Source organism: Triticum urartu, chromosome 2 (assembly GCF_003073215.2).
Source record: "Triticum urartu cultivar G1812 chromosome 2, Tu2.1, whole genome shotgun sequence".
NCBI classification, from domain to species: domain Eukaryota; kingdom Viridiplantae; phylum Streptophyta; class Magnoliopsida; order Poales; family Poaceae; genus Triticum; species Triticum urartu.
The window spans coordinates 736,593,187-736,610,123 of NC_053023.1; the positions used below are offsets into that span (position 1 = coordinate 736,593,187).

Below are 16,937 nucleotides of genomic sequence, written 5' to 3' on the forward strand. Positions count from 1 at the left end.
ATGAGACCTTCTCACCCGTAGCGATGCTTAAGTCCGTCCGAATCATGTTAGCAATTGCCGCATTTTATGATTATGAAATTTGGTAGATGGATGTCAAAAGTGCATTCCTGAATGGATTTCTAGAAGAAGAGTTGTATATGATGCAACCGGAAGGTTTTGTCGATCCAAAGGGAGCTAACAAAGTATGCAAGCTCCAGCAATCCATTTATGGACTGGTGCAAGCCTCTCGGAGTTGGAATAAATGCTTTGATAGTGTGATCAAAGCATTTGGTTTTATACAGACTTTCGGAGAAGCCTGTATTTACAAGAAAGTGAGTAGGAGCTCTGTAGCATTTCTGATATTATATGTAGATGACATATTACTGATTGGAAATGATATAGAATTTCTGGATAGCATAAAGGGATACTTGAATAAGAGTTTTTCAATGAAAGACCTCGGTGAAGCTGCTTACATATTAGGCATAAAGATCTATAGAGATAGATCAAAACACTTAATTGGACTTTCACAAAGCACATACCTTGACAAGATTTTGAAGAAGTTCAAAATGGATCAAGCAAAGAAAGGGTTCTTGCCTGTGTTACAAGGTGTGAAGTTGAGTCAGACTCAATGCCCGACCACTGCAGAAGATAGAGAGAAAATGAAAGATGTTCCCTATGCTTCAGCCATAGGCTCTATCATGTATGCAATGCTGTGTACCAGACCTGATGTGTGCCTTGCTATAAGTTTAGCAGGGAGGTACCAAAGTAATCCAGGAGTGGATCACTGGACAGCGGTCAAGAACATCCTGAAATACCTGAAAAGGACTAAGGATATGTTTCTCGTATATGGAGGTGACAAAGAGCTCATTGTAAATGGTTACGTTGATGCAAGCTTTGACACTGATCCGGACGATTCTAAATCGCAAACCGGATACGTGTTTACATTAAACGGTGGAGCTGTCAGTTGGTGCAGTTCAAAACAAAGCATCGTGGCGGGATCTACATGTGAAGCAGAGTACATAGCTGCTTCGGAAGCAGCAAACGAAGGAGTCTGGATGAAGGAGTTCATATCCGATCTAGGTGTCATACCTAGTGCATCGGGTCCAATGAAAATCTTTTGTGACAATACTGGTGCAATTGCCTTGGCAAAGGAATCTAGATTTCACAAGAGAACCAAGCACATCAAGAGACGCTTCAATTCCATCCGGGATCTAGTCCAGGTGGGAGACATAGAGATTTGCAAGATACATACGAAGCTAAATGTAGCAGACCCGTTGACTAAGCCTCTTCCACGAGCAAAACATGATCAGCACCAAAGCTCCATGGGTGTTAGAATCATTACTGTGTAATCTAGATTATTGACTCTAGTGCAAGTGGGAGACTGAAGGAAATATGCCCTAGAGGCAATAATAAAGTTTTTATTTATTTCCTTATATCATGATAAAATTTTATTATTCATGCTAGAATTGTATTAACCGGAAACATAATACATGTGTGAATACATAGACAGACAGAGTGTCACTAGTATGCCTCTACTTGACTAGCTCGTTAATCAAAGATGGTTATGTTTACCATGGACAAAGAGTTGTCATGTTATTAAACGGGATCACATCATTAGTTGAATGATCTGATTGACATGACCCATTCCATTAGCTTAGCACCCGATCGTTTAGTATGTTGCTATTGCTTTCTTCATGACTTATACATGTTCCTATGACTATGAGATTATGTAACTCCCGTGTGCCGGAGGAACACTTTGTGTGCTACCAAACGTCACAACGTAACGACTACATCAACCACGTTGTCATAACGCTTCCGCTGTCGATCTACAAGGGTACGTAGATCACACTCTCCCCTCTCGTTGCTATGCATCACCATGATCTTGCGTGTGCGTGGGAATTTTTTTGAAATTACTACGTTCCCCAACATCCGCGTAGCGATCAACAAGGGTATGTAGATGCACTCTCCTTCCCTTCGTTGCTGGTCTCTCCATAGATAGATCTTGGTGACATGTAGGAAAATTTTGAATTTCTGCTACGTTCCCCAACAACGAACACCTCACGTCGTTGAGCAATCCGATATAAAGACGGATATTGAATGGCTAAAGGTGAGTCGCCAAGCCAAGTATCCTCCCAGAAACGTGTACTTGCACCATTTCCAATAACAAACCTCGTCCTATTGAACATTGATTGTTTGACTTTCATTAGTCCTTTCCAGAAAGGCGAATCAGTCGGCTTGACTATGACCTGGGACAATGTTTTAGTCTGGAGGTACTTGCTGCGGAGGATCTGCGCCCACATGGCCTCAGTCCCGGAAGAAAGCTTCCATAACCACTTACTAAGAAGGCATCTGTTCTTAACTTCAAGATTTTCAATACCAAGACCCTCTTGGTCTTTCGGTCGACAGATGATGTCCCATTTAGCAAGCCGGTATTTTATTTTAAATTCATCACCCTGCCAAAAGAAACGCGACCTATAGAAATCCAGTCTTTTCCTAATGCCAACTAGGACCTCAAAGAACGATAAGAGGAAAATAGTCATACTCGTGAGCACCGAATTAATCAAGATCAAACGGCCTCCGTATGACATGAGCTTACCCTTCCAGCAGCTCAGTTTTTTCTCAAATCGATCCTCGATGCACTTCCATTCTCTGTTTGTCAGCCTACGATGGTGTATCGAAATACCAAGGTATGAGAAAGGTAAACTCCCCAACTCGCACCCAAACAATTGCCTATGAGACTCATGGTCGTCTTTGGCTCTGCCAAAGCAGAACAACTCGCTCTTATGAAAGTTGATCTTTAACTCGGTCAATTGTTCAAAAAGGCATAACACCAGCTTCATATTTCTCGCCTTGGCTAAATCATGCTCCATAAAGATGATTGTATCATCTGCGTATTGAAGGATGGATACACCTCCATCAACAAGATGAGGTACCAAACCACCCACTTGACCATTCTCCTTAGCCCTTCCTATCAAAATTGCTAACATATCCACCACAATGTTAAACAGGATAGGGGACATCGGATCTCCTTGTCTGAGGCCTTTATGTGTCTGGAAGTAATGACCTATATCATCATTCACTTTAATTCCCACACTCCCTTTTTGCGTAAAGGATTCGACCTGTCGGCGCCAGGCTTCATCAAAACCTTTCATACGCAACGCCTGTTGGAGGAATGGCCACTGGACCTTATCATACGCTTTTTTGAAATCCACCTTAAAAATTACTCCATCTAATTTTTTGGAATGGATTTCATGGAGCGTCTCATGAAGAACAACCACCCCTTCAAGGATGTTCCTGTCCGGCATGAAAGCAGTTTGGGATTGTTGCACCACAGAATGCGCAATCTGTGTGAGCCTATTGGTCCCGACCTTGGTGAAGATTTTGAAACTAACATTGAGGAGGCAGATCGGCCTGAACTGCTCAATTCTCACAGCATCCGTTTTCTTAGGGAGCAATGTGATAGTTCCAAAATTCAAGTGAAATAATTGAAGCTATCCAGAGAATAGATCATGAAACATAGGTAGTAAATCCCCCTTAATAATGTGCCAGCACTTTTTATAGAACTCGGCCGGGAACCCATCCGGTCCTGGAGCCTTATTGTTTTTCATTTGTGCAATAGCATCAAACACCTCCTTCTCTGAGAATGGGGCAACCAGGATATCATTATCAGCAGCAGACAATTGAGGCACATCCTCAGTCCTGGACTCATCGAGGGACACACAATTATCCTCCGGAGGTCCAAATAACTGCCTATAATATTCGGTAATATAGGTTTTGAGATTATCCTGACCTAAAATAGTACCCTCATCCTGTTCAAGTTGAAAGATCCGCTTCTTTCTGTGCTTACCATTAGCAATGAGGTGAAAGAATTGAGTATTCGCGTCCCCTTGGACCACTTTGCGGACCTTAGCTCGCAAAGCCCACTTCAATTCTTCTTCGCGGAGAAGTTCTTTCAGCCTCTTCTCCGCCTCATTTTTAACCTGGAGCTCAGGAGGCATCAAAATCGCAGATTCGGCTTTTATGTCCAGGGCATGTACAAGAGAAAGGAGCCTATCCTTCTCGATCTTATATACCCCACTGAGGTGCTTAGCCCAACCCCGCAAGAAACTTCTCAAATGCCTAATTTTATTCTGCCAATGCTCGACCGCCGTCCTACCTCCTACACCCTTAGCCCATTCCCTGGCTATGAGGTCTAAGAACCCCTCGCGTTCGAACCAGGCCATCTCGAATGAGAAGGTGTTTTTGTTTCCCATATGGTTCGGCTCCCCCGAGTCGACGAACAATGGTGTGTGATCGGAAATTCCCCGCGTGAGAGCTTGCACCGTAACAAGAGGGAACTTCTGTTCCCACTCCACGCTCGCGAGAACTCGATCAAGCTTTTCATATGTCGGGTTTGGCAGAGCATTAGCCCAGGTAAACTGTCTACCAGAAAGCTCTATCTCCCTCAGATCCAAGCTTTCAATAATGGTATTGAACATAAACGACCACCTGCCGTCAAAGTTATCATTATTTTTCTCCTCTCTCCTCCTAATGATATTGAAATCACCCCGACCAAAATCGGAAGCTGTTCGGACCCACAGATCCTAACAAGGTCCGCCAGAAACTCCGGTTTAAGCTCGGGTTGTGCGGCACCATAAACCACCACCAAAGCCCAGTTGAACCCATCAACTTTAGACCTAACTCAAAACTTTACCGCAAAGTCGCCCATTACTACACTCCGGACTTCAAGGGAATCGCATCTCACACCTAGTAAGATACCTCCCGATCTTCCTCGCGGAGGGAGGCAATGCCAATCGACATCAAGACCACCCGCAAGAGAGGATAGAAACTACGGCGCAAAATTATCTCTACCGGTTTCCGATAGAGCAATAAAATCTAACCGATGTTCCAGAGAAGCCTCAGCAAGAAACCTTCTTTTAGCCAAGTCTTTCAGACCTATGCTATTCCAAAAGATTCCTTTCATATTTCGTCATGGAATTTTTTAGTACTTCGAATCCTAGCACTCCTACGAACTGCAGAATCGGGATAAATCTTCCGTTTCCACTTACGCTTTGGCTTAGTGGGCTCTGTCGCCCGGTCCTCATAACTGGGCTGAACGGAACTAACAGCTGCAACATCTAGGGGCACATCATCATCCTCAGACTCATGATTAGAAGGTGCTAGATCCGTACACAGATTATCTAGCACTTTAACCCCCAACGCATCAATCTCCTCATCATTCATGGGTTTAACCACTGCAAGATTACGAATAGTCTCTAAGGCACGCTCCGCCTCCAAATCTAACATATCATTCACCGAATTGAAGATCTCACTATCAGTAGCACCTACTGTAACTCCTAATTGGTTTGCATTATTAATAATCTCCTCATGAGAAAAATGCAATAAAGAATTAGATATGTTGACGGATATACCAAAAGATATCGCAGCATCGTGAAGCTTGGCCGCCCTCATAGCGCACCACTGCTGCATATCATCCACCTCCGGAAGCTCCTGAACACGAGCACTCATCCGTCTCCCCGTCGAGACCGGGTCCGGGATCCCGCCAAAGGCAACGACATCCTCTGTAGTAAACAGAGGAGGCGGCTGCGGGCTCCCAAGGCCCTCGGACAAGTGCCCCGTGGGTAGGACAAGAGACGGGACAGCTGGGGCCACCTGACCGCTCCCTCCTCCTGCCCCACCCACCGGCTCAGAGCGAAGTGTCGACGTCGCAGGAGGCGCGGTCCTCCTGACCGCAGACGAGGAAGGGAGGTCTAGGGTCACCTGCCCCAACCCCCCTCCCCCAGCGCCTCGGGAGACGCGGGTGCCACCACCAGGACCTGAGGAGGAAGAGCCGAGGCCGCTTGCCTCGGGCTCCCACTCCCAGCGCTAGCTGACCCTGACGCGACCGGCGTGCCCGGCGTCGGGACAGGGAGTGGAGAGGTCAAGGCCACCTGCCCTGACCCCCCTCCCCCAAGGCCCACCTCGAACGTAGAGGACATCACCAGAGCCATGACAAGCTGTGGAGCAAGGGAAATAGAAGCGACCTCCGGCTCCACTTCCCGAACTGTAGCCACCTCAAAGTCCAACAAGGGAAGTGTGTGTTCAGACACATCATCAGTCTCCACCCGATCACTCCAAAGTCTGGGAGGCGAAGAAGCAGGCTCAAAGGACCCAAAACGCAACGACGTCATAGGCACCGAAGGTGAGGGTGCCGGCTCAACCTCGGTCCCCTCCCCACGCAACTGAGCATCTAGGCGAGACCCGGTAGACCCCTCTCGAGCGGACTCGGTCGGTGCCCCCTTGGCTCCTGCACCGTCGTCACTCTCGTGCATATCAACATCATCCCCATTAACCTCCTCAGCAAACATCTCAGCGTCCTCAAACTCTATGTCAAGCGGGAATACCTCTCCCCTATATGTCCAGTGGACCACATCAGGCACGAAATCAACATTCAGAGCACTCACCAAGATCCGAGCCACTCCATGAGCACGAGTAAAAGCCATATCCACTCTCTCCGTCTTCCCAACCATGATACCCATACTGGCCACAACTCGAACATCCTGCAAAGGCTTATATGGGGCCCCAGAAAACCTCAACCAAATCTGCGTAAGCGGCTTTCCTTTAGGCTCCACCTTCGTCCACTCGTGAAACTCCAAAATACACTTAGTACCAGGAACTCTACACAAGTCAGAGCTCAGTAGTTTCTGCAAATCCTCCACAGATGGGAAATCCACCTTGAAGACATTAGCTTCGAGGCTGACCAGCTCCCACTGGAAGTCACCCGGTGCCAACTCCTGAAGCCTCCGGATAATCTGAGCCTCAGTCACCTCACCCTGGGTTGCTTTCACAATCCCGGTAGTCAAGCACTGTGTCTCCTCTGGAATCTCCCTCGCGGCCCGGGACTCGAAAAACAAAAGCTCCGCACAGTATAGCCCATACATAGTCAGAGCTGGAGCCTGGTCACGCAAAAATGGGCACTCTCCCAAAGCATGTGCTGGCTTGCCACACGAGTCACACAGCTCTGCCACACACTCTGCAATAAAATGGCCCTTCTCACCACACCGGTAACAGAGCATCCTTTCCTTCTTGTGCGCCCACTTGGACGCCCTCTCTGAATCAGACCTGTCAGACGCCTCAGCCACAGTCCCAGGTACAGGAACCTCAACATTGGCCAGGGCTGTTACCACATCCATCGCCTGGCTAGTAAGATCAGTAGACTGAGCGTTATCTGCCTCAACAGCTGTAGCCGCATGGTCAATAGCAGCCAGGGGTGGAGGCTGCCGGCGATACCTCCCACGGCCGCCACCCCGACCACCCCGATGTACACTGTAGCCACCTCTCTGGCGGTGATCCGGACCGGATGCCCCCTCGACAAAGCCACCAGGAGGCCCAAGAAACGGTCTCTCAGCAGACCCATCACTCTGCCAAGCATAGCCTCGGCCTCCACCAGTAGACGAGGAACCACGGTGCTTTCCGTCTCCATACGCATCAACACCATCATCCCCCCACTGACCTCGGGGCGGCTCAAAAGAATCTCTAACTGTCGAATTTTGCCTTGTCTGCGAAGGCCCCGAACGGTTCTGAGCCGGCCTCGCGACATAGTGCGGTGGTGGAGCAGCCCGAGGCGGATCGTCACCCGGGACCGGCACCACTGGTCTCAGGCCAGACCCGCCACCCCGACCCATAGCAGTAACCACCAGAGGCGTTGGCCCCGTCGGTCGGGGTCCAGTAGGGCCCCCTCTTCCCGCGGGTAGCACCGGCGGCCTGGCCGCCGCAAGTACAGGCGGCCGCGGCCCTTGGTTGCCGCTCGCCCGCCCCGTAGCCAGATTAGGGGCAGGAGCGCCTCGCCCGGCGCCGGCTACAGCCAGCCCAGCACCGGCTGCGCCAAGCCCCGCGCCGGCGGCCCCTCGTCCAGCACCCCCAGGCGGTGGTGGCACGACAACCCCGGTCCTGCTCGCAGCCGCCTGGGACTTCGCCGCCGGCGGCCCTCCCGCTCCCCGGCCTGCCATCGCACACAGTGGAGGGATCCGACGAGCACGGCCAGGACCGCACGGAGGCAGAACAGGCATCCCGCGCCGATGAACCCTAGGCAAAGATACGATCACGCACGCACGGGAAGACTCAATCACGTCCGTGCATGCAGCGGCCGCGGCTATGCATGTGGCGCCCGGTATGGCCTGGGCCTCATACCCAGCCATCTCCGGCCCATCTAGCAGCGCGTCAACGCATGTTGAACCCGACCCAAACCGGCCGAGCAGCTGGTTCAAACGCTCGCTGCGAGCCTCACGGATCCCGATCGGCGACCTCGACGGCACCGCAGCCGCCGCTGCCGGCAGCGATTCGGCCCTCAACCGGCGATCCGGCCTTCTCTTTTTAACCACCGTCCACGAATCCGGATGAATTAAATCGAAAAGCGTGAGGTTTGGAAGGCGTACCTTAGGTATAGGGCCCTTCCAAGGCCTGACCGCCGTCGCCGCCGTTCTCCGATGAACGACACGTCGCACCATCTCCTTCCTCTCGTCTGAATGTAGCCTGATCCGCGCCGGATCCTCCACCGGCAATACCGAGTCTACGGTTGTGGCCACATCATCTTTGTCATAACCTGCGTGAAATAAATCAAAAATCAAATCCGATGGAGTAGGCGACGGCGGTGAACCCCCTGGGTCCTCTCCGTTCCCGTCGGCATCCTCGTCGTCCGAATCCAGAAGGGCCCAGAATCGGCCGCCGACGCCTGCCCGGTCCGCCGCCGCGGGAGGACGCGCCTCGGTGGTCGCCTCCACGGTCGCCCGGGGAGTCGCCCTCATTAGCTAGTTCCTATGTAACTTCAACTCTATAGCCAGTTCCTCGTAGCTAATATTTTTCATTTTCCTGTATTGAGCTTTTTTTTAGAAACTTCCACTCTATTGATCTTCAATCATGGCATTATAGAGAAAACCAAAGATAATAAAAATTACAACCAGGTCTATGAACCAACTAGTGACTTTCTTTATTAAACTTTGATTTGTTTTCTCTACCCTACCCTATCAATGAAAATGCAGTGTTGGTTGTGTTTCCTCAAAAAGGAAAATCTTAAACGTTTCAAGTAGATATTAGTTAATAAAAACTAATTAGTTGGATTACAACTTTTTATGTGTATGACCAACCGAAGTTGATTTTTGTTTGTTGACATATCATGTGCCTATCTTTTTTTTGGACCCGGGGGGGGGGGGGGGGGGGGGGGTATGGCTATCTTTCCGATACACACGTTTCTTTATAGCATTATGTTTATATACTATGCAACAAGAATTTTTGAAGAGACCATGACAACGCATGGGCAGTCAACTAGTGAGGATAGAGTGTGAGTCTGTATGTTCATAGGAGTGAGTATATATGCATGTATGTCAACGCCAGCGATTGTACTGTGTTAAAAAAAACATAGGTGCAACATTCTCTAAAAAAACACAGCTGCAACGCACCATAGAAAATTAGAAGGCCCTTCCAAGTTATTTCGGCCCACAACGGTAGGGACTACGGCAGTTGCCTCGGCCAGATAGATGAGCTTCGGCCTCCCAGAGTCCCAGACTGAGAGCATATAGCTGGTCGAGGAAAAAATCGTGGGCGGCCAAGCACTACTGCCTCGGCAAAGGCTCACTCGTCGTCTGCCGATAGGAGCCAAGCGAGCTCATCCACCATTGAGACCTTTTCTTCCACCGTGCAACTCGGTTTTGGTCAACTTTGAATGTTCAATCACATCATTTGATCGAATATACGGAAGTCTAATACATAGATTTTTCTTCAAATATACCCTTGTCATATAACAATTCACTTAAATTTTATGGTACACTGTAGTAAAAATTGATGACTAAAACCAAAGTATAAAATTTGGAGAAAAAATATACAATATCCACAACCAGACGATTCAAAGCTTAATATTTTATGATTTAACTAGGTACTAGTTTTCTAAAGTGAGCAAGCCTAAACCCTAAACCCTAAATATATAAAGGTCAAAACAGCAATTTAATTACTAGTAAGTGAAACTATGCACCAACTAACTGCGTCTATGCATGCGTGCAATGCAAGTCACCTCAGGGCTGAGGTGACGTAGTGCACAGACAACCAATTTGTTAACATGATACAGGTTAACAAATCGAGTTACTTTTCAGTAGTCGGATTTTAGTAAGCGTCCACACAAGTGATTTAAGTATGGGTAAAGCATTGTACCATTAGGTAGCTAGTGACAAGATCAACAAATCATATGCTAGTTTATCTCCCAAGAATGGACTGCCAACTTTGTGTTCAAGATCTTTTCTTTACCAAAAAAACTTTCCGATAAACACTTGAACTAACTCTAGCTACCACTCAATTATTGTCGAGTGCCCGGTCGGTGAGCACACCATCTTGCTTTACTGAATGACCCTTCAAAGCTTGATACGTATGTGAAGACTTGGCATGATGCAGTTCTCACTCTTTTATCACAGCACAGGACTGACAGCTGCAACTGTGCATACGTAATTACTTGTGGTTTAATCTAAACTTTCTCGCTTGAGTTAGTTGTTCAAACACTCCTAAATTCTCCATTTTATACCATACATTTGGGCCTTTTCAAAAAAAAAGCATTTGCTCATAATTAAAGTTGATATGGCAAGGGATGGATGTGGACCAAACATAACTTGGGTCTAGGTAATCGAAGATAAATTGTTTTTTCTACTGTAAAAAACAAGCATTTTGGACACTTGTAGCCACTAATAGTTTCTAAAACATTGATTTGCCCAATTTCTTCACTTGTAACCACCAATAGTTTCTAAAATATTTCAGTCAGATGTATGGAAATCGTATGTACAGATTTAGCTTAAAAATGATTACATAATATAAAAACAATTTTGTTAAGTTTTCTGATTATGTTTTAACAAAAAATAGAGAACATCTGTAACCGTTTAAAATTTGAAAGACCATGTCAAGATGCACACACTTGGTATGAACTTTTTTTACTGGTCGATACACATCATCCAATCTTATACATTAAAAATCAGAATGCTAGCTTCAGAAATTCAAAGGGAGCTAGATAGTGGGTTCATATCAAATATTTTCCCTGTGGTTGTGGCTATGTTGTCCTGCAACCTTCTAGAACGAAGCTTGTTAAGTGATATTGTGCATACCAACTAATTGCATCCATCCATTCATGCAAGTGACCTATGGTGACATAGTGCAGAGACAACTAATTTGGTTTCTTACGGTATATGTCAACATATCGAGCCACTTTTCAGTAGTCGGCTTTTAGGTTAGCTAGTAAGCAAGCATCCATGTAATTAAAATACTTGTGAAGAATCTTGGGCTAGCACTAGCTAGTGACAAGATCCACAAATCATACCCTAATTAATGTTCAAGAATGGAGACTGCCAACGTAGGTTGGGTTCAAAACCTGAACTAACTCTAGCTACCCCTCAGTTCAATCATTGTCTAGTGGCCGGTACCCGTGAGCACACCATCGTCAACTTCCTTATCTCCTTTTCACGACGGCAAAATGAAGTCGAGAATTTTAAAGTGATAATAGTACAACCGACTCAGATGTCATGTTTGAAAATGATGTGTTTTTTTTGCATAGAAATATCTGCATGATCAGAGATGATTGCTTTCCACGGCCAAAAAGAGACCCAACTTTCTAACTCATCATCCCATTCATAGGCACATCATACTAATTAGTTGGCATAGCTGTATGAAAGGATCGAACTACATGACTTTTCCTTTCCTTTCACTTTGAGATGTTGAAATAATTAGTGGGGAAAGAAAGATGGCAATGATGGTTAACTTTCATCTCGTACTAGATCATTTTGTGGTTATGCTCTGTATGCAAACATCTTGCATGGCAGACGAACGTGGCAGACAATCTGGTGTCATATGTAGAATTTGAATGTTCCTTGTAGCGCACGTGTTGTACGTTTGCATGCGAAACTGGAATTAGATCAGTAGGGAATGGATCGGCATTTATTATATATGTGTAGCACGAGAAGATATAAATAAACCAAAACTGATAAGCATTTGCTATTCCTTGACTAGTCATAGTGGAAGTAACATGCATGTCACATAAGCAAAAAAAAAAAATGATGTGGCAAGCAATTAAAAAGAAGAGAGACAAATGGAATAATATAACATTTACCATAACGTAGCACTTACCAATGAAAGATGACTCTACAAAAACAATAAATGAAGGTGTCTATGTTACCACAACTATGATACTACCCACTAGACTATTAACATGTGCATGTTGCTAGTGTGTAAATTACTATCCACTATGACTAGGCAATTGAAAAAAACCAGTTCAGTCAATTTCGCCCATACAAAAGATAGAGCAGCCCCGGGCTTGAGGTGGGGACGTCGTGCTGTCGGTGTCGCGACGGGGAGGGTTCACTGGTTGTGTGTGGCGCCCCCCTCCCCCCCTTTCTCTCGAGATTAGGTAGCGCCCAATAGACCTCGAGACAGGGACATTGCAGCCTCGTCAGCGAGGGATCACCAAGACTTTGTCGGAGTGGAGGACGGGATTTGACTTGTACTCGTCGTTAGGTGGTCCACGGATCTGATTGTACTTTTGGTTACCTTTAGGTGTTCTTTGTATTGCTATGATATATGATGAATAGATTCTTCCAAAAAAAGGTGCAATGGATAGGGAGAAGAGGAAGAAGAACATTGGCACACTCGAGGATGAAGAAGAAGAGGGGTTGTTGGTTTTCCATATGAGAGCATCTCCAACAGCCGCGCTAAACAAAGCGCCGTGTCACAAATTTGCCCTTTTTAGCGCGCGCGCAATCGGTAGAGGGCTCCGGCGGCGCGCAATAACCGCACGCGCGGCATATAGAGTTGGGCGCGCGGTTCGAACCGCCATCGCGGGCTTTGTATTTGGGGCGCCCGCTTCCGCTCACGCCACACTTCTCCACCGCGCCACTTTCGATGCCGCGGCCGAGGAGAGGAGGTTGGCGGCCGAGGAGAGGAATGTGGCTTTGGAGGAGAGGAAAGTGAGCATGGAGGAGCGATCTAGATTGTTGGATTGCGAGAAGCACTTATTCTTCTTGGACACATCTGTCCTCAATGAGGCGCAAAAAGAGTATGTCAATCTTGCTCGTAAAGAAGTCTTGATCCAAAAAAGAGCCATGATTCGCGGCATGGGTGGCAGTGGCCTTGGCGCCATGGGAGGTATGGGTGGCTTCGGAGCTACCATGGAGACCATGGGAGGCATGGGTGGCTTTGGAGCACCTCCCGACGCCATGGCCAGCATGGGAGGCATGAGTTTTGTATCTCTCATGGGAGGCATGGGTGCACCTCCGGCCGCCATGGGCGGAATGTCTTCCGTTGTGCCTCACACACCTTCCCATGAAGATGCCGTTGAAGATCTTGACAACACCGAGCTTCACGCGATGCGACGTGCGAGAATGATGAAGAGGAGGAGTAAGAATCGTCTTCGGAGCAGTCGGATGAATCGGAGGAAGATGAAGACGAAGACGAGGACGAGGCTTGATTGTTGATGTGTCTTTCGTTTGTGTCATGAACTTGGTTTGCATTTTGAACTTGGTTGGATGAACTTGTGGGCATGAATTTTTATTCATCAACTTGTTTGTGTGAAATTATATTATGCCATGTTCATTGCATTTTGAATGTTTGAAATTCATTTTGTGTCCAAAATGCAACATATGGCATGCGACGGCGAGTCGCGCGCTGCATTTTAGTACGGCTGTTGAAGCCAGCGCTACCCGCCGGTCCAAACCAGACAATGAACGTGCGACAAAGTAGTTTTTAGCGCGCGACGCGTTGAGCGGCTGTTGGAGATGCTCATGGTCCGTCTCAAATCGACTCTGAAAGTTCGAAAAAATCAGTCGCATGATGTATAGGCGGTCTCTAAAGATGAAAGGTAGACAAAAGGCACGATCGAATCCACAGGCAAAAGGTCTTCCAATTGAGCCAAAAAAGCACAGCATGTACTCCAGAAACGCCAAACCTAATATCATTAAAACCGGCCGGTCAAAACAACGCGTTCACTAACTTGCGTTCGACGTTACGATCGATCAAATGGACTTTATTATAAACAATGCGTTATCATACGTGGCAAACACACAAGTGCATGAACCACACCACAGTAGCTAGTGCTGCACAACACACTTGCCACCCACACACCGCGGAACTCATAAATCCTCCCGCCTTTGCAAGCTAGCTCCTGCTCGAAGTAAACCTTCGTCGTTTCCACAAACACTTGTGTGTGTACGTGCGCACCATGGCCATGCACGCCATGCTTCTTCCCCTCGCCCTCCTCTTCGTCTCCGCCGTGATCATGCCCGGCGCTTCGGCTTCGTCACCGTCGTCACTGCGGTTCCACTACATCGACCCTCGCAACTTCACCATGGCTGCGGCCACGTCACCATCCTCACCCTCGTCGTCGCGCCACGATGGCCGCCCCTCGCTCGCGCTGCTGCACCGCGACGCCGTCTCCGGCAGGACGTACCCGTCGACGCGGCATGCCATGCTCGGTGTCGCGGCAAGGGACGGCGTGCGGGTAGAGTACCTCCAGCGTCGCCTCTCGCCGACGACGATGACGACGGAGGTGGGGTCGGAGGTGGTGTCGGGCATCTCTGAGGGCAGCGGCGAGTACTTCGTCCGCGTCGGCGTGGGGTCGCCGCCCACGGAGCAGTACCTGGTCATGGACTCTGGGAGCGACGTCATCTGGGTGCAGTGCCGCCCCTGCGCCGAGTGCTACCAGCAGGCCGACCCTCTCTTCGACCCGGCTGCATCTGCGTCCTTCGCCATCGTGCCGTGCGGCTCCGGCGTCTGCAGGACGCTGCCCGGCGGGTCCTCCGGATGCGCCGACTCCGGAGCGTGCCGGTATCAGGTGTCCTACGGCGACGGGTCGTACACCCAGGGCGTGCTCGCGATGGAGACGCTCACGTTCGGGGACAGCACGCCGGTACAGGGCGTCGCAATCGGCTGCGGCCACCGCAACCGCGGCCTCTTCGTCGGGGCGGCCGGCCTGCTCGGCCTCGGCTGGGGCCCCATGTCGCTCGTCGGGCAGATGGGCGGCGCTGCCGGCGGCGCGTTCAGCTACTGCCTCGCGAGCCGCGGCGCCGACGCCGGCGCCGGGTCGCTCGTGCTCGGCCGGGACGATGCCATGCCGGTGGGCGCCGTGTGGGTGCCCCTGCTGCGCAACGCGCAGGAGCCGAGCTTCTACTACGTGGGCTTGACGGGGCTGGGCGTCGGCGGCGAGAGGCTCCCGCTGCAGGACGGGCTCTTCGACCTCACCGAGGACGGCGGCGGCGGCGTGGTGATGGACACGGGCACGGCCGTGACGCGGCTCCCGGCCGACGCCTACGCCGCGCTGCGCGACGCGTTCGCGGACGCCGTCGGCGGCGGCCTCCCGCGCGCGCCGGGCGTGTCGCTGCTGGACACGTGCTACGACCTGAGTGGGTACGCGAGCGTGCGCGTGCCGACGGTGGCCCTCTACTTCGGGCGGGACGGTGCGGCGCTGACGCTGCCGGCGAGGAACCTGCTGGTGGAGATGGGCGGCGGCGTGTACTGCCTGGCGTTCGCGGCGTCGGCGTCGGGGCTGTCCATTCTCGGCAACATACAGCAGCAGGGGATCCAGATAACCGTCGACTCCGCCACAGGTTACGTTGGGTTCGGACCCACTACGTGCTAGTATCCTAGTTCTGCTGTCACGTCAAACGCAGAGGATTGAGTAGGCCCGCTTATGCATATACGCGATGGGATCGTATTGTACGATGTATAACTATATGTAGATACAGTATATGCATCGAACCAACATGTGATTGGATGGTTAGGAGGACCGTGATATCCCGAGTCCACTAGGATTTAAGTCCTGATGCACGCATTTATCCTGGATTTATTTCAGAATTTCCGGGGATGCATCCTGTAATCCACAAAATTTCTCCTGCATCTATCCACCATCCAACGCTGCCCGCATACATTTCAACTACCATCCGAACTAACGGGATAGAATCAGTGCAAACACGGCCGGATTTTATTTAAGTATGGATATAATTTACATAAACGGACGTCATTCATGCAAACACGGTGAGTTTTCATTAAATTTCAAACATTTAGAATAAAAAAACTACGGCAGCCGCCGCCATCCAAGCCCTTGTTGTTCCCTCTCGAGACCGCCTTCTCCATCCACCGTCTCGACGAGTACCGGCTATAAGACCCGTGAAGAGAAGGTGTGGTCTCTAACGAGTAAGAGTACCACATGGGACACAAGGCCCTACTCGCGGGTCTACTCATCCTCAGAGGAGTCCGCTATGAAAATGGTGGCGCCCGCGCTGCCATCGTCCCACCAGGCCGCCGGATAGTTCGTCGGCGGCGCGTAGGAGGCACCGCTGGTGTTGTTCTCCACGATCGTCTGGAGCTACACCTCCACGGTGACCGTTTCTTGGCGAGCGGCGGCTTAAGTGCAGACATGTTGGGGAACGTAGCAGAATTTTAAAATTTTCTATGCATCACCAAGATCTATCTATGGAGTCATCTAGCAACGAGGGAGAGAGGAGTGCATCTACATCCCCTTGTAGATCACGAGCGGAAGCGTTCAAGAGAACGGGGTTGATGGAGTCATACTCGTCGTGATCCAAATCACCGAAGATCCTAGCGCCGAACGGACGGCACCTCCACGTTCAACACACGTACGGAGCGAGGACGTCTCCCGCGCCTTGATCCAGCAAGGAGGAGGGAGAGGTTGAGGAAGAGGGCTCCAACAGCAGCACGACGGCGTGGTGGTGGTGAAGCTGCAGTACTCCGGCAGGGCTTCGCCAAGCTCTTACAGAGGAGGAGAGGTGTATGGGAGGGGAGGGGCTGCGCCTTGGATGTTGTATGCAGCCCTCCCCTTTCCCTTCTATTTATAGGGGAAGGAGGAAGGGGGCCGGCCCCCTCTAGATGAGATCTAGAGGGAGGGGGCCGGCCAAGGGGAGGGGGCTTGCTCCCCAAGCAAGGGCGGCGCCCCCTTTAGGGTTTCC

The 16,937-nt window shown here is 49.7% G+C and overlaps 1 protein-coding gene across 1 annotated transcript; it reads left to right on the plus strand.

The window, feature by feature from the left end:
- The first annotated feature begins 14,082 nt into the window (after nucleotides 1–14,082).
- LOC125534525 (protein ASPARTIC PROTEASE IN GUARD CELL 2-like) lies at nucleotides 14,083–15,911 on the plus strand. Its single transcript, XM_048697727.1, has one exon. It carries the CDS (start codon nucleotides 14,195–14,197, stop codon nucleotides 15,608–15,610), a length of 1,416 nt encoding a protein of 471 aa, XP_048553684.1. The 5' UTR covers nucleotides 14,083–14,194; the 3' UTR covers nucleotides 15,611–15,911.
- Nucleotides 15,912–16,937: the final 1,026 nt, after the last annotated feature.